Source organism: Chlamydotis macqueenii, chromosome 11 (assembly GCF_036417535.1).
Source record: "Chlamydotis macqueenii isolate bChlMac1 chromosome 11, bChlMac1.mat, whole genome shotgun sequence".
Taxonomy (NCBI): domain Eukaryota; kingdom Metazoa; phylum Chordata; class Aves; order Otidiformes; family Otididae; genus Chlamydotis; species Chlamydotis macqueenii.
In genome coordinates, this window is record NC_141566.1 from 20413753 (window position 1) to 20441592 (window position 27840).

General features: G+C 38.8%; 1 protein-coding gene across 7 annotated transcripts; it reads right to left on the reverse strand.

Moving 5' to 3' along the window:
* Positions 1-183: 183 nt before the first annotated feature.
* Positions 184-27840, reverse strand: ZNF711 (ZFX family zinc finger ZNF711). Of its 7 annotated transcripts, XR_015259686.1 has the most exons (12): positions 27651-27840; positions 20625-20729; positions 18721-19251; positions 11993-12151; positions 9018-9164; positions 8287-8424; positions 6843-6890; positions 6120-6263; positions 4557-5651; positions 2587-2671; positions 1993-2079; positions 185-899 (listed from the first exon to the last, which is right to left on the reverse strand). XR_015259686.1 is itself a non-coding variant. In XM_086756264.1 (9 exons), the coding sequence occupies exons 2-9, from the start codon at positions 20701-20703 to the stop codon at positions 4474-4476; spliced, it is 2316 nt and encodes a 771-aa protein (XP_086612390.1). In that variant the 5' UTR covers positions 20704-20729; positions 27651-27840; the 3' UTR covers positions 2786-4473. The 7 variants fall into 7 exon arrangements, 3 of the variants coding, with proteins under 3 accessions (XP_086612390.1, XP_086612387.1, XP_086612388.1); XR_015259685.1 differs by having other exon boundaries at positions 184-899; positions 1993-2671; XR_015259688.1 differs by lacking the exon at positions 2587-2671 and having other exon boundaries at positions 186-899; positions 1993-2100.

The window sequence follows — 27840 nt, forward strand, 5'->3', positions numbered from 1 at the left end:
GATTTAAAATCCCACTTCCCAGTAAAACCTTATGTCAAGAACACCAACCTATCATTTCCTTTAATACAGAATTTCAATTACCAGGGAAACATGGTTGTAGGCAAAAAAAAACAAAAAAAAAAAAAAGGAAAGAAAAAAAGGTTCTACCTGAGTCTTTATCTTCTGTTGGATGAATACATACACAAAATAAATATAAAAAGATCCTCAATTACTGAAACAACATACACAAAGCAAGAGCACTGCATATCATAGCACCTCCTCTCAGGTTTCTCTTTGTCTAGCAGGCACATTCCCTTATTTTCCCTTCACTAACCCCAACTTCTATGTTCTGTCCTCCACAGCCCCAATGTCACACCCGCAACACATCGCACAGGCCTGTTCTTGTGGATTCCTTCCTCCTTGCACCCATCACAATATTACTTTTTTTTTTTTTTTTTTTTAAACCAGCAGAGCCCTCCTAAGAGCTTCAACCACCTCCTTTGCCTATTCACCATCCAGCCTGGACAGACAGTTACAAGAAGCTTCAACATCTGCAGCTATACAGAGACACCAATTCTGGAAGAAGTCACAGAAGCACCGGTGGGAATTTCAAACTACAGAACAATACGTAAGTCCCGCCTCAAGTCCTCCAACGTCTAAGCAGCACTGGACAGAACCAGCCAAGGGCCAAGTAGAAGCACACGCTCCCCCAGCAGTATCCGTAAGGTACTGAATTTTAAAATCACTGCGCAAGCAAAAAATCTGACAAACTTATTTTTTTAAACTGTTTGGAATGTAACAAGATATGGGTTATTATCCATTAACCTTAACACTCTGTGGGTCATCTCAAGGCTCTTCCTCTCTTTGACAGACCTTGTTTCCACAGTCTTTCTTTTTAGCTAGGTCTCATTGTTCATACACTGGCAAGAGAAGAAGAGACAAATAATTAATACAAAGAAAGAAAGGTTCAAAATGCTAATGCAATAAGCCAATGAAAGAAAAGCGGTAACTCATCTTGAGACCTCACGTTGGACAAGGCTGCCTGTCACCATCCTGCTAAGTTTAACACCTCCATTTCTCCATCTTGCCGTCACAAAAAGCAGAAGTGCCCTCACTCACACACAGAAGACTGTACTACTCTGCGCCTGCTCCAGGTCCTACAGACCCTCCTGTATTTGTACCTCAGCTGATAACAACCAACTGCCTTTGTAGTTTTTCCAACCACTATTCCCTCCCTCACATCTTGACAAACATGTTCCTCACAGATTTTAATGGTCCAAAAGGTATAACCTTTGTTTTTCCTAATTAAAAAGAAATCTCATTAGGTGGACTTAGAGTTAAGCCTCAACATCAGTTTCAACTTCTGTAATACGAAGGTACAGAACTTCATCATTATAATAAAATGATAAAGCTGTAAATGAATTCAACTTTTACAGAGCATCCAACATATACTTTCTGCTATCATTAAATATGTTTAAAAACCACCCAACTTGTGTGCACTTTATGGTAGGTAGTTTTAGGGCAAGAAAAAACTAAATGCAACAGAAAATCTAGGTGACAAAACTGATGCCCCACAATGCACCACACTTTTAAGAACAGCAGGTACCACTCACCAACTCTGAACTAAACAACCATCACCTCGCACGAAACAACTGTTCATCACCAAAAGAACTAACCCACAGATGTAATTTTAAGCTATCACATATGTAAAGGTCATTGCTTTTCCCTGCACTCCTTGGAAGAAACACCACTGTTACCCTCAAACATGCCCTGTAAAATGTAAAGGTTATTATAGGTCACCAGTAAATACCAAGTATGAACAATAAAAGGTATCAAAACGAGATCTGAATGCGATGCTTAAAAGCACTACGTCCAGATTTCACACCGCTCTCCAGAAGTTCAATTTCTGTCATTTCTAGCCCCCTGTTCTGTGCCCCACGAACTGTGATGGCAATGTGGGATTAAGTCTTTCTGCAAAGCTGGCTACAGAAATTGTTTAAAATACTCAAGTACCTGATTGTTCCGGCCATCTGTAACGTGGAAAAAGGAGCCAGCATGGATGTGTGCTTTGCCACAGTCAGAACGCTCATCTTCAGTCTGCTGTGAAGAAACTCCTTCAGTCTATGAGTCAATGTAACGTTCAGGAATAAAGCATTACACTTGTCAACAAAACACAACTTTAATCTCTTAAGATTTTCTGAATGCTACAGCCTCCTCCTTTGATTGCTAGGCGTACAAAAAAAAGTATTATCAACAAAACCCAGACGAATAGGTTCGTATCTGCATCATTTCTGGTTTTTAGTACAAAACCTGTGAGTTCCCAGGCCTGCTGGAAACCCTTGACAAAGAGTTGATTTAATATCGCAGTCTATTCTTAAAAGTTTTTAATCTATTACTAATGTAATAATTCAAGTATTCTAAAAGCAATATTTTTAGTACTTCATTTTGCAAGCTGTTCTTATTATACAGATAAAAAGAAAAAACCTACCTGGCTTTTCCCAAAATATATGAGAAGATTTATGTTCTCTTTACTTAAAGGAAAAAAATTCAAAGGAATGTCAGTATCACATTTGATAGTAATTTTAGAAATAAGCACAAGTACGTTACCTGTAACTTTAAAGGGTTAGTCAAACAAAACCTCAGTACTCTCCCCTCAACAGTTTGATAAACACACCTCAAGTAACCTGTTTACCTGAAATGTTATGACATATTAATTAGCAAATAATGTCATTAAGAATACCAGGCAAATTTACACAGAATGAGGCTTTCCTAAATACCATAAATGAAAAGCAAACTCCAAAAAAAATTGGAGTGCAAGAGATGCGTTTTATTGTATGCCCGTTACGATGAGTAACACATTTAGAAATAATAATCCCACATAACAGTGACAATCTTATTTTACAGCGTGTACATCATTTTTTACAGCCACATAAAACACGTATTTTTCTAAGAGATTTCCCAAATTTAACTTTCTGAAGTTTAGAAATATAAAAAAAAATTTATTCTCAAGGAACTGATTCTCATCTGGTGCAAAAACAAAATATGAACAGTATCTGAAACACAAAGCCACAATATAGCATGAAGTTACAATTTCTCATGTGAACAGCTGTGTGCAAACATGAAGCAACTAAAAATGTAAAAAATACACATTATATGCATAACATTTATGAACAGGTTTTTCATTAAATAGCCCTAGACCAGCTTGTTATATTAAGCGCCATTTGATTTGCAGCATGCTAACACAAAGCATTGTTTAAAGGGATGCATATTTTAAATGTATACACTGTAAACTGAAGATCCACCTCCAAACTCTAGTGGCAGCATATTTTTCTGGTTAAATACTGCATATATACTTTCTTACAGATTGAAAATGCACGTTTATAGTATGGTATAGATTTTTTAAAAGAATTGATTAAAAGGTGCAATTTTATGTCTATAATGAAAATTTCGACTTAAGAGGCAGGACAATAACAGTCATACCTGTTAAGAACACTGCCCTAAAGAACATCTAATACTCTGAATTTTAATTAAAAAAAAATCCTACATTTTTCATCTTTCTTTTTAATATTCTTTTTAGAGAAGATTTTAAAGTAGCGAGAAAAAAAAGATTAGTGTTGAGTCACAACACTATGAGCTGCATCCATTTCATCCTTTAAAAAAAAAAGTCAAATTCAAAGTTAATTTTGTTATATGTGCCATACTGAACAACATTCAACTGTAGTTTCAGATAAAAAAAGGGAAATTATATACATACACATCTTCAACCCTAGCACCAGAACACCACCTTTGAGATCATAACATAATGCTATATTTTAAACATCATATCCTGCAATAAAATAGGTTAGCAGCGTTGAAAACCATTACAAAATTACTTGTTGGACCTAAACTAATAAGGGAAACGAAGAAGTTTCCCAATGAAGTGTTTTTGTTTTTTTTTTTAAATAATTAAAAAAAAAAAAAAAAAGGACAACCCCCCAAATTTGACCAGTTCTGGAATTTAATTTCCAGGCATGATTTAAAAACGTTATGATCAAGTGCCTAATACTCTCCTTGCAGAATTGCACAAGAAGTTGACTCAGTTGCCTTTGCAAACAATTTGTAAATAACCCCACCACAGATCTGAACTGTTTTCATATCGGAGACAAATGCTGTTACTGACAAAATGGTTAACACAATCATCTTCGTTTCGTCTTCCATAGCTTAACAAAGTGTAACACTATCAATTTGAAGACATTCATTCATCTTTCTGCATATTTAAGACATTCATCCATCCTTCTGCATTCTATAGTGCTCTTCAGGTTCTGATAAGCAACAATCATAGGGCTATGAGATCCCCTGTCAACCCTAATACTTTTAAGACTTTTAATACAAAGAATGTAAAGTTATGATTTAATATCAAGCTTTGAAACCAGGAGAAACAGTTCATGAGATTTTTTTTTTTTCCCCAATTAGCACATCACAGTTTCTAAATTGCTTCCTTCTCGAGATCATATATTACATTATGGCCTCTTTGTGGTGCCTCATTATATGCTGATTTTTTTCAGACGGTCTACGGAATCCCTTTTTGCAATACTCACACCTGTGTGGGTAGTCTTTTGTGTGTATTGATATTACGTGTCGTTTAAAGCCCGACGCATCCGTAGTGCTGTATTCACAATACTGGCATTGATAAACTTTTCTTCCACTGTGGGTCTTCATGTGCTTCTTAAGTTCATTTTGCTGCCTAAATCCTCTTTTACATCTTTTGCATTTAAAAGGCAGGTCCTTGGTGTGAACTGAGAGGATATGCCCACTAAGTACAAAAGGATCTGACGTTTTAAAGTCACAATGTCTACACTGATGTATCTTTTTACCTTTATGGGTTTCACTATGCTTTTTGAGCTCAGATGGACGATGGAAGCCTTTTTCACACACCTCGCACTTGTGGGGAAAATCTTTAGTGTGAACTGAAATAATGTGTCGTTTCAGGTCACTTGAATTGGTGCTCTTATGGTCACAATGTGGACACTGATGAGTCTTATGCCCTTGGAATAACTCAGTGTGCTGCTGCAGTTCTTTCTCGTCTGTAAACGCCTGGGGACAGTGCTCACATTTAAAGGGCAAATCGGTCCCATGTTTGGTTTTGATGTGAGTTTTCAGATTGGACTGATCAGCACACCTGAAGACACAGTGCTGACATTGGTAAGGCTTTTCTCCAGTGTGGGTCCTCATATGCTTTTTCAGCTCTGACGGATGACGGAATCCTTTCCCACACTCCACACACACGTGAGGGAAGTTCTTACTGTGAACTGCAAGCAGATGTCTATTGAGTAGTCCCTGCTCTGCAGTCTCATAGTCACAATATTTGCACTTGTGTAGCTTAGGCTCCTTGTCCCTCAATATCAGTTTGTTAGAACTCAACGGGCTTGCTTCTCTGTATCTTCTTGTATATTCTGTAAACTCATGGGTTTTATCAACTTTATTTATAAGTTTATGGCTTTCCAGATGATTGTGGAAACTTACTTTTTTGTTAGTTGTAAAGTCACAGTCTGTGCACTGGTACTTCTTCTTAATCATGTGATCTGGATGATTCTTCATATGCCTTTTCAAGAATCCTCTGGATTTAAATTTTTTCCCACAAATATGACAAGGGTAAACTGTTAAGGGCTGTCCATCAGGACCTATTATAACAGCTGTTTTTAAACAAACAAAAACAAGTTATGAAGGAAACAAATTTTCTGATTAAGAAGCTTTAAATTAGCCAACTGCTGTTCAGATTCATGCACTTACACTTGCAGCAGACAGAAATGGTTCAGCAGTTTAAAAACAACCAATCCACAGCACCTATAGTTTACCTAGTTTTGTTTCAGAAACTGCTCAAACAGATCATTGATATTGTATGTGCAGTGAATATACCCCATGATTACTTTTTATTAGCTCGCAAAATTCCAATGAATTGCATCAGCCCTAAGTGTACTGACTCTGAATAGCAAAAATCATTACATTTTCTGTGCACAGAATTGGAGGGGGGAAGGACACAGGAAATACGCAAAACATCACTTATATTTTTAAATTTTGCATCGCCTTAAAAAAGAATAAAAAGGAATAGTACAGGAGTAAGTGCCACTCCATGACAATACACATAACCATACAGTGTTTACCTGTTTGCCATTGCCTGGCCTCTCCTCTCCTCCTTTTCCTGGTTTTTTGTTTTAGCACTCTATTAGTGCTAATGCTATCACAAATCTGCAGGTATTGTGTTGCATTACCGTTTTTGTTTTCTAATCGTGTATCCAAGTTATTTCCTAGAAACAAAAATTAGACATCATAAAAAACATTAAACAACTCTTCTTTGGGACTGATGACTGGAATTGCACAGCAGCATATCTAGGTTTTTTTTTTTAAATATTGCCCATTCCTCTACAATGAACACATACAAAAAAGAGTGGCAATATGAAGTACTATCTATCTATGCTGACAAAAGTCAAGAATAAATTGTTTAAACATGGATTAATTTTCAAATACATTCCTTGATATCTCATACTTCTTAAGATACTAATTTCTTATAAGTTATGCTGGTTGTTTCCTTTCATTTAACTTGGTTTTACTTCTTAACAACTGGATTATCTCTTTTCTGACTCCAAAACTGTATTGGAACACCTGGCAGATCCTCCCAACTTCCCCACCCCCTCTGAAAGCCCACAACACATCTAGAACTGTTTTCATTTCAAAATAGTAGAGAAAGACTATGGAGTCCTTCAGTACAGACTTTATGGATAATTTTTTGCATTCCCTCATCAGGAGAACTAACACATCAATGTATGTATTTTCAAAGACACCAAGTTAGTTTTAATGCTGTACCAAGCACAGTCACACGTTCTTACCTGCCGCTTGACCATCTTCATATCTTCTGGGTAGCCTTCTTTCATCTCCTGCAGAAAATGGTATTTTAGTCATTATAAATCATAATTCTTTTAAAAGACTATGACTTTGCAAGTCTGATGAGAAAAAAAACTAACTTAGCTAATAAATAACAGCCTAACTCTATCCGAACTGAGATGTGCAGTTCACAATCAATTCGGTATCTTGTAATTATGAGCTCCAAGAAATAAAATCACATCTTCTGAACAGTTAATATCCACTAAAGCTGGGTTTGCATGCTTACCATGCTGTCTTTCTTGCTTTTCCTAATTAATATGTTTCTGCAAACTTTTAACCTCATATATAATCTCCAACACCAATCCAGAAATGAGATGTGTTCTTGAGACTGAAGTACGTTATCTTTCTGCAGCAGAACTAGGCAAGTAAGAAGCCTTTACCTGATCAGCTGCTCAGCACTCATCTATATGAGGCACACAGAGTTCTGGGAGATGCAGAAGTAACATCCTAAGAGTGATTCCTCATTCTGGATTGAAAGCGTTTACCACTATGTGCCAAGGCTCTGTGATTCTAAACCACTTTATCAGTCCAACTACTCTGCTCAGAAATGTCACACCAATGAATTTCAACCAACTAACTTCCTTACTTAACTATAACATAAACCATGGATGACCTGATAGCCCCTAATATATATTTAACATGCCAAAATTGGAGAAAAGAATATGAAATAAAAGAATATTTGGAATTCGCAATATATCCTGATAAAACACTTCTGCTATTTGAAGCATGGTTGCAGAGAACAAATTACCTTTTTCTTTTAGTTTCTAACCTGAAGGACTAACAGGCTTAAAACAGGTATATAAACTGAAATTACAAGGAACGTGTTTACACATTTATTCCTACTATTTCCTTTTTCAAGCGATTTCCCCTTCCTCTTAGTTAATGTAAAATACTTAAGGCTATTCTTGTTTTTGTAAGATCTTCAACTGCCAACTTAAATGACCATTAAAACCCACACATTCTGTACATCTGAGCTAGAGTCAAGAACAGTATAACAATTCTCCTAACAGCGTTCCTTTCTACTTCAAAAAACTTGACATACAGCAATCCATTCATTATATGCAAGACAATCAGCTACTAAAGTAACGTGTAACTGTCAGACCAACACTAGAAAAAAGCCACCAATGTATCAACGGAATTGTTTTCTTCATCCTGAACAGCAAAAAAACTAAGGACCTTAACTGCAGAAGGTCATGAATGATGTCAAAGTAATTTTTCACATCATTTAACCAGCTCCACTAACCGACACTGCCAAAAGATCAGAAGGAGCTGTTTCCAAACCCCTAGGACAAGGTGAGCGATTACCACATCTGCATAGAGATTCTGGAAGCTAGATCAGTGAGAAAATAATGGAAGGGATTTTCAGAAAATAAGCGTACAGATTCCTACCGTAAGCAGCAGCCCAAGCAACAGGGACAAAAGTTTTATTCACGCCAGAGTCTTCAAGCTGTGTGTCTGGAAGTGATGTAGCTTCTTCTTCACCTACAATAACTTCCATATAAACTTCATCTGCTATTTCAGCACAGCCTGGATTAAAGGAGAAGAACACATCTTTAATTTTATTCTCCTCATCCTAAATTTTCCCTAATTTAATTTACTCTCACTCTGATTTGATACTTATTAAAAATTACTTTTCTTTCTTTGGCATTTAGAACTACCCCTTCCCTTAGGGGGATCATTGTTTATTCAGACATTCCTTGAAGAGACAAAAACACATACAAATAGGAATCCAAAATAATTAGGGATGTAAATACAAGTACACAAACTTGTAACTGATTATATTTATCTGCCACTTTGCCAGAAAGTTGATTAAACAAGGCAATTCACAGTAGGAAAACAGAAAAATGAGAAATTTGACTAACCTCATTAACTTCATCCATGGACATGTTAAATTTAATATAAATAATGAAATTATTGCATACAGTATGCACAGAGTGCATTTATCCACATCACTTTAAAATAATTATAGCCTGCTCTTTATTTTTAGGGAAGATGAGCTTAGTTTTCTACTACTTCAGGTTGAAGAATCCTTCAGAAAAATTTAAAAAGTCCTTGAGAATGATATTTATATTGTTGTACAAAACAGCACGAGAAACAAAAATGTTTCTTATTATACTTACTAATATCTTCATCTTCTTGAGAAGAGTCCTTAACAGCCATGTAAACCATTTTTTCTCGCTGCATTCTACCAACACCTCCTTGTTCAATTACTCCAGATACAGAATGTCCATTGTGAAAGTCACTCTCCGTGACAATTTCTGTCCCACCTTTAACAAAAAGAAGTTAAACACATAAGTAAACGTAAAAATAAAAAAAAAGACACTTAAGATTAATTTCAGATTTAAGTACTTTTTTCTTATTTACAACAAAGCTATTTCATAAAACTCCAATTAAATGTTTTGACATCCATGCCTGTCATAAAATCATGCAAGTTGTATACTCTGGGGCAGATAAGGAAGAAGTTCCCTCAGTGTCTCCTGATAAATTGAAGGCCAAACAACCACTACCTCAGAAGGATAAAGAGCCTTTTACACATGCTAGCAGTGAACTCACGTGCGACTGGAAACGTACACTTGCCCATGCCCACTGAACAAATGACTGTAATTCTAACCTTGCCCAGAACACAGCCTTGAAATTCTCTTAAGATGTGAACAGCTAATTCTTATCCCTCTTCCTCTCCCAAAATCCTATTTACTCACCTTGCAAAACTCATCCTTAGGTATTTTTTCCTACAAAGGCTCTAATGCATTCTAATGCAGACCCATTACACAGGATTGAGTAGCAACTCGTACAGGGGTCACACTTCTCAAACCATGAGAGAACAACTGGTACTGCCAATTATTTCAACATCGTTATCTAGAGAGGCAGACTGGCAGGGACGTAAGGTGCTGCACCAAATCCCTGGAGCCAACACAGTCTGAAGAGTAACAGTTGGAAAGAAGGACATGAGAACAGCTGCCTAAATGGTCCTGCTCCAGGTGACAAGCAAGCTTTGGCCCATTGACTCACTTGAACAGAGGCAAAAGAACAAGTTACAACTTGGAACTTTATATTGATGCTTGAGTCAGTGAGAGGTGGCAAACAAATATTGATGTTTAATCTTCCCTGCATCTCAGGGACTGAAGATTGAGTAGAGGAGCTGCAGATTACAGCAGAACAAGCTAACACCTGGTATACCAAGTCCTTGTTCGCTACTACGAATGGTCCAGATGGAAAATGCTCAGTCAGGTGGCTGAGTCCAAATCAGATACATTGAGCCATCACTCCCTGTGTTTTGTAAGTGGCAGACTTTGCCAAACATCCTTGCCAATCAAGCCCATTTTTATATTTTTTGCTGAAAGTGGCTTTGCTGGGACATTTATCCAAGTAACCAGACTGCAATGCAAATGGATGACACGAAGAACAGCCCTCTGCCCCATGGCCATGTAAAAAAGATGAAGAGAGTACTGCCAATGGGTAAAGTCGAATCTTGGATACTCTTTGTACAGACTGTCATCTCCGCTTCTGTATTCCTTAATGCTGAGCAGCAAACGCACACTATCAACACAATCAGCTCTTTCCAAGGGGAAGTACTCACCAGCAATGAGTGGGGTCATTTGCCAGGACTACCTCCTGGCTGCACTGAGAGGAACTCATGAGAACATCCCTAGTGTAAATTAGTTTTCAGCCGTAAGAGATTCTGATTCTTCCTGCCACTGCATTAGCAGGCTGTCCCTCAAGGCTGACAACCTATCCCCAGAGGAAGAAACCGTATTTCAAGAACAGGGCCTGACAATTCACCTAGGAACCAGCAGATGAGATAGATAAGGGATGTCAAGATGCTGCTTCTCTAGATCCTTTCCCCATAGTCTCAGAACGCACATGGTCTTCACAGTCTCTTTATCATACTTCAAAGGAATTAAGGATCAAATACTGAAAATCCCAGGGCCATACAGAAACACTCACTAACCTTCAGCCAAATCAGACACTGCCTATTCCGAACAGGACAGTAAAGTATGTTAAGCTGCTCTGGCAATCTTGTGAAGGACTCGATTAACAGGCTCCAAAATCTACACTGTCTCAATGCTGCAAAAGATACCGAGTGACTCATAAGACAGTCTTGACTAATTCTGAACCCACCCTGAGAGACAGAGAAAATCAAAGACAACCACCCTGCTAGCTAGCAGTCTGATTATCCCTGGAACAATCCTTTTCTGCCATTAATTTGAGCTGAAAAGATTACTTGTTTCTCAGACAAGAAAAACAAAAGGCATCATACATCCGAACATTTCTTGAAGCAGCAGTTCACGATAGTTGAAAAACAGCACCAGGATCATTACTAATTGGAGGACTTTGTTGATCTAATCCAAAGTTCTGTCTAAAGTTCAATATTTTCACAGCACAGCCAGGCCAACACTATCAGTCTATGGGAGATGATTGCCCTTCTTCACTCCAGGAAAACAGAGCCAGGCTCATTTGCCCTGTGAGTGCCTCTGGGGCTCCTGCCAGATACGTTTCAGCGAGGCAGTTTCAGGACCTAAATGCAAAGGGTAAAGTGCCAGGAGCCTGAGGTTTCAACTCTGACAAAAACTGTAAGAGGAATTCTGCTTTTACAAGTTATGAAGAATAGAACACGGGTTAGCTGTTCGTCCACTTGCAAAGCACCTGTAGTGCTGGATCTATCCTTTGCAGAAGAGAGAATTGCTTTGCAATTCTGTTTCCTCATTAGGTTTGGAAACGACTGTATGCCTAAAGACCCAGTCATCTTCCCCCCTCTCTGCGTCAAGGACATAGAAGACTATGCAATGTCAGGAATGCACTCTAGAGGCTTTTCTGTGCTCATACACAGTCTTGCAATGTCAGAGAAAAGCAGCAGCTGCAGACATCCAACCACTTCTACATTTGGGTTTTGGTTCCCTTAAAATAAATACTGCTAATAAAAAAAGAACTTGAGACTAATACACGCCCAGCATTTAGTGAATATGGGGATCCTCCGGAAATGTCACACTCTACAGAACATTCCAGTCAGTGGAATTACATGAAATTAAGAACAAAAACCAAAAAGACTCTGAAATACTTCATACTGCTGGAAGAATACACAGAATTTAAAACATACCTATTTCAACATCATCTTCTGCTTCAGCTTTAAATATGTACACTTTGATAACTTCTGAACCAAAACCGTCATCTTTAGCAACATCATCATTTGCCACCTCAGTACTGATTTTCAAGGGAGTGCTTCCAATATGGTCCAATTTTTCTCCAACATCATCCACTGCAAAGATAAGAGAATAATAATGAGGATCAAACACATTTTTTAAAAGTCAAAAGTAAGTAGCATGATTTTCTCCGCTATTATCCCCATGCATAGCAAAGGTTTGTACGCATAAATGCCTTTACAAAACAGTTCACCTCAAGATACTTAGAAGAGATTCCAGAAGCTCAGTACTCATTTTATTGCAGCTTGGAAACACAGCAAGAATTACAGAATGAAGAATACAAATAGGAGCTCGTCATCAAAGAGAAAGCAGTAATTGGTTATGTCTGAAACTATTACACTTAGAAAGCAAAAACGTATCAGTAAGTAAAATTAAACATCAACAAGTGTTACAAATTAGCCCAGAATCCCCTGTTACAGTCTAAGAGTCCCAAAAAGTTTCACTACTCTAAGATACTGGTGACTAAAATTTAGCAGCTGAAACTCTTATGAAGGGTGATGACTCTGAGTATATTCCCAGTGAAAGATGTGTGCATCAAAAATTTGACTACATATTCAAATGAAATTATGATTTTATCCACTTTATCACTTGAAAACATGTAAGTTAATGATGATTATTGTATAATATATAGCTGATTCAAAAATGGAGTGAAAATAAATCCAACTACTACTATGTGAAACTGACTTCTCATTCTTCACGTATGCAGCTTCGTCACTATTTGGTCTATTCAAAATGCTCATTTTATTTATACAACAAAAACTACATTCAAATTATTAAAAGTGTAGAAGTAACACTATTTTGGCAAAAAGGCTGTTCACATAGAGATCCATATATATACCCCCAATTGTCAACAGAGGTCACTGAATTCAGCATCTTTCTGACATACACACTGCCAACACACTTCTCTCGGTGGATAAAATTAGCTCCTGCGCAGATGGCCAACACAAAACTATGCAATGCCTAACACTCACTGGAGTCCTCTAAATAGAGAGCAATTCCACAAAATGTAAACAAAATCTGAATTTTATACATTCCTGGGAATTTACAATTCACTGCATACATAACATTAATATTAATGATTTTTTTTTTTTAACCTAGTATGTACATATTTTAAACTGCCAGTAACGTTTCATGACTAAGGATAGTCTTCACTCAGTGCACACGCCGAGGGCCCTGAGGAAAGGACGCCTTACTGCAGGATGGCTGCAGCGGTTCCCAGTCCTCCTCTAAGCTTCCTGCCCTCAGCACAGTGATGACTGCTCTTGAAGAGCTGCCTTTAACAACTTCAGGCTTCAGCCTGGTATCCTGAGGTAAACTAGAGTTTAAGCTTTTCTTAATACTCCAGGCAGTCATGTGAGGTGGTTCAGAACCTGCTAGAAAAGGAGCAGACACCTCTCCTGCAGCAGGGCGGAAATCCACCACAGCAATCCCAAATTAAGCTCTTCCCACTCACAGACAGGATTCCACGGAAACACCTGTCCAACTAACACCGTTTTCATCCCCACATTGAGGAACCTTATTTCTCTTTCACAAATCTTGGACTGCATCAGAAGAGGATAGAGGTTACTGAGGACAGAGCTAGATATAATGTAGGTAAGTACAAGTAAGTATTTGATTTCATTTTAGAACCTCTGAAAATTACAGATTTTGATGAAAATCAGAATGTAAACATTAAAAAACCACTATGTTTTAGCTGTTTCTTTTTGTAAATAAGATATTAATTGCACTGCTGAAAAAATATCAAACTTGGATCAGTAGGGAAAAAAAACCAAAAAAACAAAAAACCAAAACTTTTCTCAGGAAAAGCTTTTAATAGAAAAACCATTCTAAATCTCTATTAAAATTGATGCCAGAAACATCAACGCCTTCATCTGTTAGAATGTGACGTGTATTGCACGGCGTTCATGTTACTTTGTAGGACAATGAGAACAGTAAGAGCATGAACACCACAGATGAGAAAGCCACAACAGAGAACCTGGCACATTCCTCTGACACTGAAGTTCACCAGATCAGGTTAGCAGTACATCTTCACATCCAGTATGAGTGCTACTGCATCTGCTAACTGAAGTTTTGTATGCTGCCAGAATGAAGTTATTAGAAGAGACTATTATGTATCCTCTAACAGGAAAAGGGAAGATGCTAGAAGATACTTATCTTGGAAAAAGTATTTCCACACATTTACTGTGTTTGAATTTATTAAAGACCATTTTATTTTCTGCATAGCTTTTAACATTTATAGAAGCTTCTTATCCATATTCTTCAAAATGATACACATACATGTAATTTTAGTACAATGAATGTTTCCACGGCACGTATGAGTCTACGAAGGACTGGGGTAACTAATAGTACAAGGCAGGAGTGATTATATATGTAGCTGTACGACTAGACATGCTGCCAAAATGCAGAAAGAATATTTAAAGGCTGGGTGTAAGAAATCACTGATTGCAAGCTGTTACTGCAATTTTAGAATTGGTAGGTGGTACTAAAGTCATTTTCAAGTCTGCAACTCCAGCAACATCAACTTTTCCTAAACTCATAAATTTTGTAAACATAATGCACTACCAGTTTCACACAGAAAATAAATATTCCAGTAGTGGAAGGTTATTTAACAACAGCAACTTCCTACTGAACAGTGGAGTAACCACATATATATGATAAGAAGTCTTATGGCAAAAATTTCCCACTATTTAACTAACATTGGGTGACAGTGAACGTACACCAGTACGTATCTGGTGAAATAAGAATAAACAAACAATTTTGGATTAGTTGCCTTACCAGGACACCAATTGCAATACAACAAAGATTACATAAAGGAAAAAAAAAAGAGGAATTTTTCAATGTCACAGTCTTTATAATAAATATTTTCAGTCAAAAATATAAAGTAACATATACGAATACAGTATGTATGCTCACATACTGTATATTACCACTTCAATAAAGTTCCCAAATTTTTAATATCCTTTAATAGGGAGCCCTGTTTTAGAGGGGCAAACTTACATTATTTTTAAAATTAGTGCTTACTCCCACACCATTAACCATCCTGTGTGTTTTTCAAAGACTTTTAGTCTCTACAATTTAAGCCAAGGTAATGGAAATACACCAGGAAGCCTGCGCATCCAGGGCCTCTGGAATCACTTATTCCAAAATATCAGGACTTAAAAAAAAAAACAGATTGTGAAAACATTCTATTGTGTAATATGACTTCAATCGCAGACTGCTAACCCATCAGTGCTAAATTATCCGATGACTTTTCCCAGTGATAGTTCTCAGGAACAGGAATGCTTACTTTATGTCAATGGAAGAATATGAAAGTGTCTTCCAGATCTGACTCATCCACCAGAAGCACTACATATTATTATCTCGTCACTTAAAATTAACTGAAAAAACACAACAGAGAACCTTTATAAATATATGCTGAATCCTCCAGAATAAACAAGCTTTAAAGGAAAACTCAGCACACTTTCAATTGTAAACTTACCTTACTTGGCTGATTTCAGGTGTGTGATGTCCAGATTCACCGTGGATTGCCAGCTCCCAATTCATGTGATGCCTCAGCATGCACTATGCTGGTGATATCACACCCACCATAGGAGCCCAGAGGGATAACACGAGGGCAAGATAAGTCCCGTGGTTTTGCAATTTTTCATATTTCTCTAATGTCTGATATACTTATTTTATATCTCATAGGTTACAGTATAGGAGTATTAATACTAAAATGTTTAGCAAGCTACGTAACACTGTATTGTAACACACTAAAAAGGAGGCGGCGGTGGAACAGTACCTTACCCCTAAAGGCCAGCTCCAGTGTTGTTCTTTGGTGGGTATGAGGTCACCAACATAGTGCATGCAGGGCCAGCACACGGATCGGGAGCTGGCAATCCGCTGTGGGTCTGAATATCGCAAACCTGAAAAACAAAAAAGGGTACGCTTTAAGCTACACGTGTGTTACCTCCTCCCTGGCAAAACGGGCTGTACATCATTCTCCCATCTCAGTAGGATGGGTGTATGATCACACCATACACATTCACTTTGTATTAATTTCCTTTTTAACAAGTCTGGGGATTTAAAACAAGGGATCAGGTGTATCCCGTGACATACGTTGTGAACGTATGAAAAAAAAAAAAAAAAAAAAAAAAAAGATTTTTCACTCTTGTGCTTATTAGGTTGATTTTAAAAAGCTGAATTCATCTGCGCTGAGATAGCAGAGCGGTGATAATCATCTAGTGAAAATTTCCAATTACAAAATCATACAAAGGTCGTCTGCAGAATTATCAAGACAAACTTCTTATTTTCCAAACAGTACTTACAAAAAAATACAGTTACCAATAGCGTATAGAATATCTACATGGGAACGTTGTCTCAAAATGGTAAAAAAATCACCTTGCACTATATTTAAACTGTAACTCCCAACAGAAGAGTAAGTTAAAATCGCACACTCAGCTTCACACCCGAAAATGTAGTATTCTACAAAGTTCCCAAAATGTATTCCCCAGAACAGCTGGTGGTATTCCCTGAGGGCATATCTGTAGTTTTACGTGAAGTTCCTCCTTTTTAGATGCTAAATTTAATTAAAAGGTAGCTAAGAAGTATTTTGAGATTCTTTAAAACTATCATTTTGATGTGATTTACAACACAAAAAAGTTCAACAGTCCTATACACACCCCAAAAGAAATAGCATAAGATTAACTTTCTACAATATTTACTGAACATTTCATTTGACAATTAAAAAATAAGTAAATATAAAAGGTTTTAACCTGCTTGATAAACAGATGCATTTATCTATCTTACACAATAGATTATCTTCATAAATATTACAATTTCAAGGCTAATTTAAAAAAAACTTTAAAAAAACCCTCAAAAATGAAAAACTGCATAAGATTGATTCATTTTTGCTGAGGAAAAAAATCCATAGCGGATACTTTGTTGAGTCAAGCTGGCACACCCCGCAAAATACAGGCTCAAAAATTAGCAGAGGCAAGAGACTGTCTTAATTTATCTAAAATGATCACTTAAAGCAGAATTCTAGATTTATAATGTAGCTTCCAACTGTGATTACTCAGGCATATAATGATTATACATATATATATATATAAAGCTAATTTACTTAAAACTAGGTTTCAAGCTGGCTTTGAAACATTGCAAGAGCCATCGGTAGGCTTGAGAACATCTGAAAAAATATATCTATATCAGACACAGCTGTGGTCATCAGGTAACTGTTACTGAAAGTTTAAGATGCTCCGGCCTAAGTGCAGTGATCACCATTACCAATCACAATTATCTTAGAAGGAATTCCAAAGATGACTTTACTTACAATTACAAACGTGCAGTTGGAAATACAGCAGTTACAGAATACAACTCATCGTAAGTACTCTGTCAGAAAGGAGGAATTTTTTCGGTGAAATAACTGACTGTAAGAATGGTGTTCCTTTACTTACAAACACACAGGCAATTTTCTGTTGCAGGTCTAATTTGCTTTTAGACCGAGGGTTTTTTTAGGTTCTTTTTCAAAAAAAAAAAAAAAAAAACAAACAACTTTTTTCACTTCTATTAGTGACATATGGCATTACAGTAATGATAGAATGCTAAAAAAAAACCCCATAATTACTGTCCACCCTATACTGAACAAAAAATACATTCTGCATAAGGGACATACATGCTATGAAATATTGAAATCATTACAATCACTAATCTGTCATGTCCTCTGTCTTCAAATTGTTAATAAATGCAGCCTACTGCAAACAGATTGACACTTTGACACACTGGGCATTGCCATTTTTTTTAACATATTGCTTCTGAGTAAATAAAATCTGTTTTAACCTACTCACATTTCAGTAACTACTTTGGAAAAGTAAAAAACCTCAAATGAACTACCATATATTTAACGAATTTGTGTTAACAATAAAAACTGGTACCTTCAGTATAACTTAACCACTGAAGAAACACAATATACTTAACGTCCCTCCAGCAGCTCTCATTCAACAGGCAGTCCAGGCCCACACACCTTCCTCAGAGTCGAGTGCTGTGTGGAAGCTGAAATGGACAGCCACTTCCCAGTGCTAAGAGAGCCCATCAACTAACGCACACAACTCCTGAATGTCAAGTTCAGTCCAGAAAAGCACAACATACCATAAAAAATCTATTATGATTTTTAATACAGCCAAATAAACACTATTGTGTCAATACATAAGAGAAAACTTTATGACCCATCTTAAAAAGCTCTTTCTTTGTTGGAGTCTACTGATTAAACTCAACACGTTACTTTTACGTGAATCCACATAATATGGTAATACATCTGTGTACTTTACACCTCAGGAAAATATGTGGAATCTTTAACTTCCCGGTGTGTTTTGCTTAATTTTCAGGAATATCTAGTTTCAGAAACACAAACATACACACTCATTCACTCGGCAGCACGAATGCCATTCTCTTTCTTGCTGTATCAGCGATAATGGATTTTTTCATCAGAAAAACCCAAACCCAGACACCAAGAACTGACTGGGCAACAGAATATTATTTGAGAGTTCCAGGACAGAACGCAGCAAGAGTCCAGTTAGAGTAACTTCTCCCCACCAGACCACTTCTACTTCAAATATTTCCTGTTCATATCTACCTTTGTTTAACTTACAAGATATCATTAAGTAGTCTTCAGATGTACTCTTGCCATCATCATCATCTTCTGTTTTTATGGTCACTGTGGAGCCAGGAACAGTACCAGCTGCTTGAATGACTGCTTCAGAATCTGAGTTTGTTACAAGAACTTCTTCTGAAACCATTGTAGGTGAGTTGGCTCCTGACACGGAGTCTTGCACTACATGCTCCAGATGTCCATCAGGCCCCGTAACAAGGTCAGCCACAAACACCTGATCAGGAACTCTAACAGTTTCTGTTATTAGATCAGAAGTCAAAACATGATCACTGGTATCTAAAGCTTCTTCAATAGCAACATCAGCTTCCAAAACAGAATCGGGAACAATTACACCTTCTGTTACAACATCAGTTTCAGTGATGATGTCAGGTCCTTGGACAACTTCAGCTGCTAAGCCATGATCAAGAGTTATTCCATCATCGGTAACAACATCAGACACTAGGACAGCTTCGGGGACTGATACAACAATGTGGTCGCCATCAATATGAGCAGTGCCAGCCATTCCAGCCACTATGAAACAATTACAAATGAGGACAAAAATGTTAAAATTATTGCATTAGCAATTAGTTTATCTAAGGAATGGAATAATTGTATAGGTAAGTTAAACACATAAGTCTACATCTGCTACATTTGATTGCAGTAGCAATTTGAACCATCACACAAAACGTGCACGACACCAGAAGTGTGGTAACAACACATTAATTGCTGTCACAACAAAAGAACTCTCTTCCTTTAGACTGCATGGGCCGTGATAAAAATAAATATTCAGTTGTATGCACTACTTATAGCACAATTTCCAGCAACTTGCCACATAGCAAAAAATGGCTAGAAGCAGAAACCTGTTTTCATTAATAAACTTGACTGGGCAGTCATATTTGCAGACTACTTTTCTATACATAAAAAAGAATGCACAATGAATTATTTTAATGCACATGTAAATAGCAGTTTTAATCTTAATGAATAAAACACTCAAGAAAATGGTTCTTATCAGAATGCAAAAAAAGTTAAAATTATTCAGCATTGTACTGCAAATGTAATTCTTTTGGTACACTCTGAGGGATATTAATTCATGTTAGAACAAAGACGTGGTCCCTCCCAATACTTGAGAAGGTAATCTCCTGTCATAATGCAGAAATGGAGATCCACAAAGAAAAGAGTGGAGATCTCTTGCTGTCCTTTCTCTAAAACTTCAAAATTGCTAAGGTTATTTAGCACTGCCACCAAAAGAAACTATTATTATTTTTTTTTTAATTCAATTTAGAAACAAGTTTTCTTATACCAGTATAGTCCCAGGACTGAAGTTCTTCAGAGAAGACTTCCAAGCACATGTGAACATGAAGATTTAACTAAATCTGTAAACCTGTAATCTGTTGTCACACAGGCAAAGACATTATTTTCCCCCACATTTACTTAAGCACTCTAAAGGAGAACTGGATACAATAGTTCAGGTAAGCACACACAAGCTCAGATGTTGTTTACAATCTCTACTGGACGTTACACACATCTTTACGGTGGAGATGTAACCAGTGGTCAATGTGATTTCCAACAGAAGCACATGTACCACAAAACCACTGAACTCCAGATAACATTTTCTGTCACATCTAGAGCACTTTGGGCCACAGATTTAACTTCTTTTTTTTTTTTTTTTTTTTTTAGAATTACTTCAATATCTTTGAATAAGTGACTATTTCAAGATTGGCAACTAACATACATGAAAACATATTATATACCACCTTAAATGTTGAATTTTCTCAAAAAAGTCATGCAACACACATCAAATGTAGAGACAACTCTACATTTTGATACCATTTACAAACATATAGCAAAAAGACGAAAAACACTCTTGTTTTTATTAATTAATGTTTAATAGTTAAAATGTTTACCAAAATCCTGCATAATCATAGTGTGAGGCATTTTGGATTCTTGTGTTTGCAATCCAAGACTTCCACCACCTGGATCCATATTCAGCGAAGCTCATTCACAAATAACTGCAAGAAAAGCAAAATCAGAATTTATATTGAGCAGTGTTATTGTGTTGATTAGATTCATGGGATTAATGTGTCACGCTGATAAACACAGAAAAGTATTTATCCCAAACTTCAAGAAAAAAAGCATGCAGTACTTCATATAATTTGCTTTTGTTTACTCTTGAGTTTTGTATTTTTCTGACCTAAAATTGTGAAAACATTTCCATCCATAAGTAGACCTACAGCAGTCAAAAGAATTACATGTGTGACTGAAACCAAACATGTCAGTAGTTCTTGGTCAGGACTTAAAAGGTTTTTTTTCATAATTCTTTGCCTGGCCTAGAACAGTTCTGTTTATAATCTGTAGAATTTAGCTGGAAAGTGCTTTCTAGTTATCTTCAGCACACAGAGGTACAGACTACAACATTACTTTATTTCCAGGAGCACTTAGCACAAGAAATGCCTAAACCTTCAATTTTCCCACTGCAAACTGAACAGTAAAATATTTTTGCAGTTTTACGAGGGTAACTGCCCATAGACAGCAAAGATCTCAGCCACAATACCAGCAGTAAAACCAACGCAGGACATTAGCAAGCAACTGAACCTAGTGACAGGTAACACTTTAAAAGGGGAAACTTTGCCAAGAACCAAGTTAACTTGGCCTAAAACAAGCTGTAGCTAACTGCAGAAGCAAGGAATACAAGTGGGCCATCAACAGTGCTATTACTACACCACGCTACAGTACTACATGCCTTATCGTAACGGTGTATTTTGGCAACCATGCACAAAGAAGTCTCCTCTGTTCCCATCTGCATATGCCCTTTAACTAATTGTCAAGACTGGTGACTACGGATGCACAGAGCTGCATGGAAGAAACTAGAGAACTATAGTGAGAGTAAAAATTTTTCAGATTCTTTCACTATTTTTTATCTATCAGATATTTCTGAACAAACTGTAATGTGTAAATTAATTGAACATCATGCTTAATTATAGGTGAGTTTTGAAAAAGCTGCCTACTGCACTAAATTCATGAGAACAAAAGCGCCAAAGCGGATTCTCTCTTCCAGCGGCTGTGTATGAACCCCTCTGCATCATTTTAAAAAGCCTGACAAAAGGCCCGGTAGAAAATTTAATCAGCTCTCAGTTAGATTTGCATGCACAGTGCAGAGCTACCATTATAACAGGCATAAGAAACGCCAGTTTATTTCAACATCTCCATTGCTGCGATACTGAAGAAACGACAGCGCTCAGCAGACTTCTGTGCCGACACCTCTATCTACCATTCCGGTCCGAGGACTGTATTATCCATATCGGTTGACATTTTATTTCAAAACTGTCAGGTTATTCTAGAAATCTTATCTTCCAACACTGTCCCTTCTGTGCTGCCTCATCTCTGCTGTCAGGAAAACGCCGGTCCTACGCAGCTATCTGCAACATCTCTCTAACAGAAAACCGATCCTTTAAAGCTTCTGACAAAACAGACCCGCCAACTCTTTGTAAACTTCCTGCTGTTCTCCTTCGCTGTTGTATCTCTAGCTTGCTTTTCTTTCTTTCCCTTCGTTTTTGACAACTGCTTTGTGGTTCTGGCTCTTCTAATTCTCCTTAACGCTCAGGGGCTTCTGTTTCCCAATTTCTCTAGCGTTAGACCTGCTTATTTTCCTCAATCTTTCCTAATTACACCAGTTCCTCTACGTTGCCATACAGCTATGCCAGTTTTACTTCTGAGATTCATGCATCAATTAAAATGCAATTCCAATTACATCCAGGAATTTCCACACATGGAGAATAAATATTGAGCTTCTCACTAAACTCAGTTTTACCAAGATCTCAATTTCTGGTATCATGCTGAATCTCTTTCATACGGTACAGCTACACAAACTTGCTTTCAGAGAAAGAGAAAGCATTTTACATATCTTTGAAAGAGTGTTTCCATAAAACACAAAACACAAGAATAAACTGGCATTCCTCCATGTTATTTGCATTGGTAGTAAGCATTAAAGTGTGGGCATTCTGAACTATTTTGCAATTTGCTGCAACCCAAAAGACTGTTTTACGCAAGTTCTCAGTGCAGATGAAGTGACTCTGTAGAAGCAGCTGTGGGAGTCTAGAGAGAGCAAGGCTTCCACAGGTGAACAAACTCTAGTTCAAAAAAATCTCTGTTGCACAAGACTAAAATCTTGTACTTTCTGGGCCGCTCATACCCAGGAATTGGAAGTAAGTGACAAGAAAACAGAGTTTTAGGAGTTGTGGGAAGTGAATCCAGAACAAGAGCTCAATTCAGACCCATGTGGTGCAGAGATGAATAGGGAAGTACAAATACTTTTAAGAGTAAGCTCAAAAATGTGGTACTTGTACTGTTGTAGTATTAACCTTGATTTTCTCTTCAGGATCTCATAAAAAGTTGACTCCTACCTTACCACAACAATTTGTTTAAGTCTGCTCATCTAAATCCAAAATATTACGGCAACTTCAAGTACTTTGTGGTACAACATATTTGACAACCCCACTGCGATGAAATACACCACAACAGAGTTAAGAACTAACATGGCCAAGTAAGGAGAGTAATAAAATAAGCCAAGTTGTAAGAATAAATGGCTTAAGTGCCTGAAACCTCTGAGATGCCTCTAAGCCAGGACCAAGGGACCCAGAAAGAGCCAGGACCTAGTGCAACTCACACTATCGCACTAATCTAGAAGTAAACTACACTTTGCACTAGACATGATGTTAATTTCTGTTAAAACACAAAGTCCTATAAGAACAGGTACAAAAGTCCACAGGAAAAGACCCTAAAAACTCAACAGACCAAAGCACCTTGATGCCAGTTATCATGTTTGCTACAACACTTGTGGCTCACCAGAAGGGACAGCACTGGATCCTTGGTACCAAACCAAGTCGCCATCGAGAAGGGAGATGCTGGCACACCGCACTGGGCTGACCCACAAGATCAGGCGGATCTACTGCGTCAGGCATCGGGCTCGGTCTGCACCTGGAAAGTGACGCTCCAGATGTCATTCACGCCAGGCAGAAAGCCACCAAGGTGAGATGATGTGAAAAGTCAATTTTGGGGCTACATTGCTTTGCCTCCTTTTTATGATTGTGTTAAATGCCTTCACTTCAGTGGGTGACGCAGAATTCCTGGCCTGCGCAGGCCAAGACATACTTGCCAGGTGGGTAGGATTTTGTCTTTGGCGGTTTTTTATATGATAAAATATAAAACGAGAGTAACAAGTAGTCTTAAAAATAAAGTAGTAGTATGTGGGAAACACAACCCATGCTTACTGCATCTTCGCTGACAAGGAAGGAATTGAGCAGAGACTATTCCTTCTTTTACAGTCGTGAAATCCTCAAGCAAAGAAAGCAGCGAGCAGTCCACAATTACGGCAATTTCAAGAAAAAGTCACCGATCCAGCTCGAGGAGGTTTTAACCTAACTGAGAATACAAAAGAACCAAAGAACTTGTTTCACCTAATGTCACTATCATCCTTTCAACACCTTCTACACATATTATCTCCTCAAAACTACTTCCTTCAAATTGTCTTTAAAATCTACACCACTAATTCTTGGGGAGGACAACAACATAACACTCTTCTTGTAAGGCTACGAGAATTCCTTGATGTAATTTCTTGACGGTGCCCTAACAGAGTAAGTTAGTTCTACACACCAGGTAGTATTAGAAAAACTTGAGCCAAACGTTATCAATGAGGAAAGCAGTCAAGGATTTAACTAACCCAGTGCCACCCATACAATCAGGTTTCAATGTAGTTTTAAGTTTTAGCTCGAAAATCAAATTCTTTCACCATTGTAAGAATCACAAAGCTGCATCAGAACCTTAATGCAAAGCTCTGTCACTCCTGAATTATCGCCACAGCCATCTGAAACTTTTAAGGTAGCTAATGAATACTTGCTATCACAAAATAAGATACAGCTCTAGACCATAAATGGCTAACTTCATATAACAATTCCAGAATTAATGCAATACTCTACAAAAATTTCCTGACCACAGCCTTTACACTCAGATAATCCTTTTTTTTTAATGTCAATCGTTACAAAAAATTATTTTAAATTATATAAATCTGAGATAGGCTTTTCTTCCTTCTTAATAAGCAATTTATTTTCAGATTATGTAATTAGATGCCCAAATATATTACATATTGTGCTACATAGAAAATTCAATACGAACTAAGACTACAATCTTAATTTAAATTAAAATTTCTGCAAGGAAAGCAAATTATCACTAAAAAGAGTATTGTCCCAGTAGCTAACAGGACTACAAAAATTACCAAAGTTATGGCACGGCACCTTCACGTTTTAAAAAAAGACAGAGAAGTGAGGCAGAAAGCCACAATTCTGTATGCTGTCATAATCCTCAACGTATCCATACCTCTCTTGCTTCTAAGTATCAAGATCTCAAGTTTTTCCTCTCAATTCCCCTTCTCTTCTGTGTATTTAGAAGAAAACACTGTGAAAATGCTTTATTAGCATAAGTCAATAAAATATCACTTTACAACATTCCATTAATATTTTAATTGATTTTTTTTTAATTATAGTATGCTATCTTGCACCAGAAAGGAGTACATTACCTTCAGATTAAAAAATTACAAATTTCATGAAATCTAAACTGAGACTCCCAGAGCAGGGTCTCAAGGATAAATTTTAAAAACATGTATGTATCTGATATTGGTTTGCTTTTTTGAAAAAATACAGTTCTCTTTCTAACTAGCTTCAGGAGAAGGCTGATTTTAATCTATTTCAGTTCTTTATGCCAAAGCTCTTCCCTAGACAGGGCTCAGCTGAGATCAGTCAATGAATTTAAGAGTCAAAAAATGACCTCTGTCTACAGTCCAGAACGGTACTGTAAATTACTACCATAAATGGTATTTTTAAAAATCAAAGATAACGGTTGGCAGCTCAGGACTACCTAAGAACACATAATAGCAACACTCAATTGAAAACCTGGTAAAAGCCCAGGCCCGTATAAACATTGCTCCTAGTATACACATTGATTTATTCTTAGCTTACTCTTTCCACAAAAATATCATAAAATAGCCACTAAGATTTTAATTTTATTTGAGAAAGCTTTCAAAAAACACCCTAAATTGAGGGATCTTCAGAAAAGTATTTTAAGAAGGAGGGGAAAAAAAAATGCATACTCAGCACATCTACCCTTCCCAGGAAAAAAAGGTGCCGTTCTTGTACCAAGATGCACAATGAAGCTCCCAATCAATACACTGGCTTCCAGGCACTGCTGCCATACTTAGAATTTTTATAATCCAAAAAAAATATTTCTAGAAGATACTAATTGCAACTACAATCTACATAAATAAAGAGTACACATTTAATACATTTTGTTACATCCTAAGCAGCATGGTCCTGGAAGTGCCAAGCATCTCTTGCTTGGCACACGTACAGTTATTCCCGGTACGTTCAGGTGATATATTTTCATATAAAGCATATTTGCATGCTCAGTCCTTAAGCGATCCTTTAAAAGAGCGAATTTCTGCTAAATAATATTTAAGTCTTGTTTACGTATAATAAAGTAAAACAACATTATATTTCATTCAGATATTTGTAAGCCGCGTGTTGATTAAACCAAAAAGACCATGCTCTGCTATAGAACAATGTAATACAATAAACAAACTTGTATGCGGCTGAAAAATCCAAACCAGATGTTTTCAAATTATCTTCTCTCTTAACATCAAAGTTCAAGAAGAATACAAGAGAATTATCCTCCTCTGAAGGCACTTCGGGGATTTGGTTTTTTTCCCCCTGATTTTACTGCAGCAACCAATTGAAGCGCAATGAAAAACAATCTGCTCGTGCAGAGATCTTAAGCAGAAGAACACAATTCATGAAACAGACCTTTGCAGAAGATTTGCTATTAAAAACTAACACATCCATTTTCAGGTCCTTTATTGTGGTCACCTACAAAGCCTCCACACTCTAAACCCATTTCAAATGACAAAGACACAACCAGTGAATGACATTTTGCCTTACTGCCTGAAACGCGCTTCAGGCTCTTAAACGCATCAATAAAGCAGAGGCATCTACATCTACGCGTTACATCCGCAGCAGCAACCAAACTTCTCGCAATAAAAATCACAGGCGGAGAAGGGCGACCGCCACATAACGGCACGGCGCAGCCGGCCGCTGGCAGACTGGCGATCCCGGGCAGCGGGGCTGCCCGGCCGCGGAGGAGCAGCCCGGCGCAGCCCTCCCCGATGCGCGTACTCGCGGAGCGGGCGCGCCGCCGGGCGGCGGGAGCGCGGCGGCGGGGCGGGCAGCCCGACGCGGGGCCTCCCCCGCCCGCGGGCCGCTCGACTCAACCGTACAGCGGCCGGCAGCGGCCCCCGCCGCCCCATCCCCGGGGCTGCGCGGACGCGCGGCGCGGAGAAGCGGCCGGCGGTCCCGTTACGCCGGGGGAGGCGGCGGCGGCGGCTGCGGGAGGCGTGGGACCGCCGAGACAAAGGAGCCCGCGGGGGGCGGCGGCGGCCCCCGTCGCAGAGGCGCAGGGAAGGGGCCGCCGCACCCCGCGGCCTCCCCTCGGCGCAGCGGCCCCGCCCGGCTCCCGCCCCGCGGCACGAGTGTCCCGCGGCGGCCGCGGGGCGGGGAGGCGGGGATAACCCCTGTCCCGGCGGTGCGACGGCCCGCCGAGCCGCAGCCTTCCCCGCCCCGCCGGCCGACATCTTGTTGTCCGCCATTTTCTGGCCGCCCGAAAAGGCCCCTCCGCCGCAGAGCCCACCGGCGACGCCCGCCCGCGCCCGCCCGCCGCGGCAGCAGCGAGTGGCGGCCGAGGCTTGCCCACCCGCCGACGGACGGCCGCGGCCGGGCCCGCCGGTGGCCGCGGCGGCGTCGGCAGGCCTCGGGCGCGGCCTGCGGTGAGGCCTAGGCGCCTCCATTGTTCCCGTCCCCCCCCGCCGGCCCGGCTCCGACGCCTCGGCTCACCTGTGCGGGTCCCCGCGGCGGGCGGCCGCGCCGCGGGCTGGGGCCCGTCGGTGGCGGCGAGGGGGGGGGACCCTCGGGCCGCAGGACTCCGCCGCCGCCGCGGCCTGGCATTCGGGTCCGCCGGGCCCGGGCCTCCACCAATCACAGGCTGGGCCGGGCGGCGGGGCGCGAGCGCGCGCGGCCTGCTCCC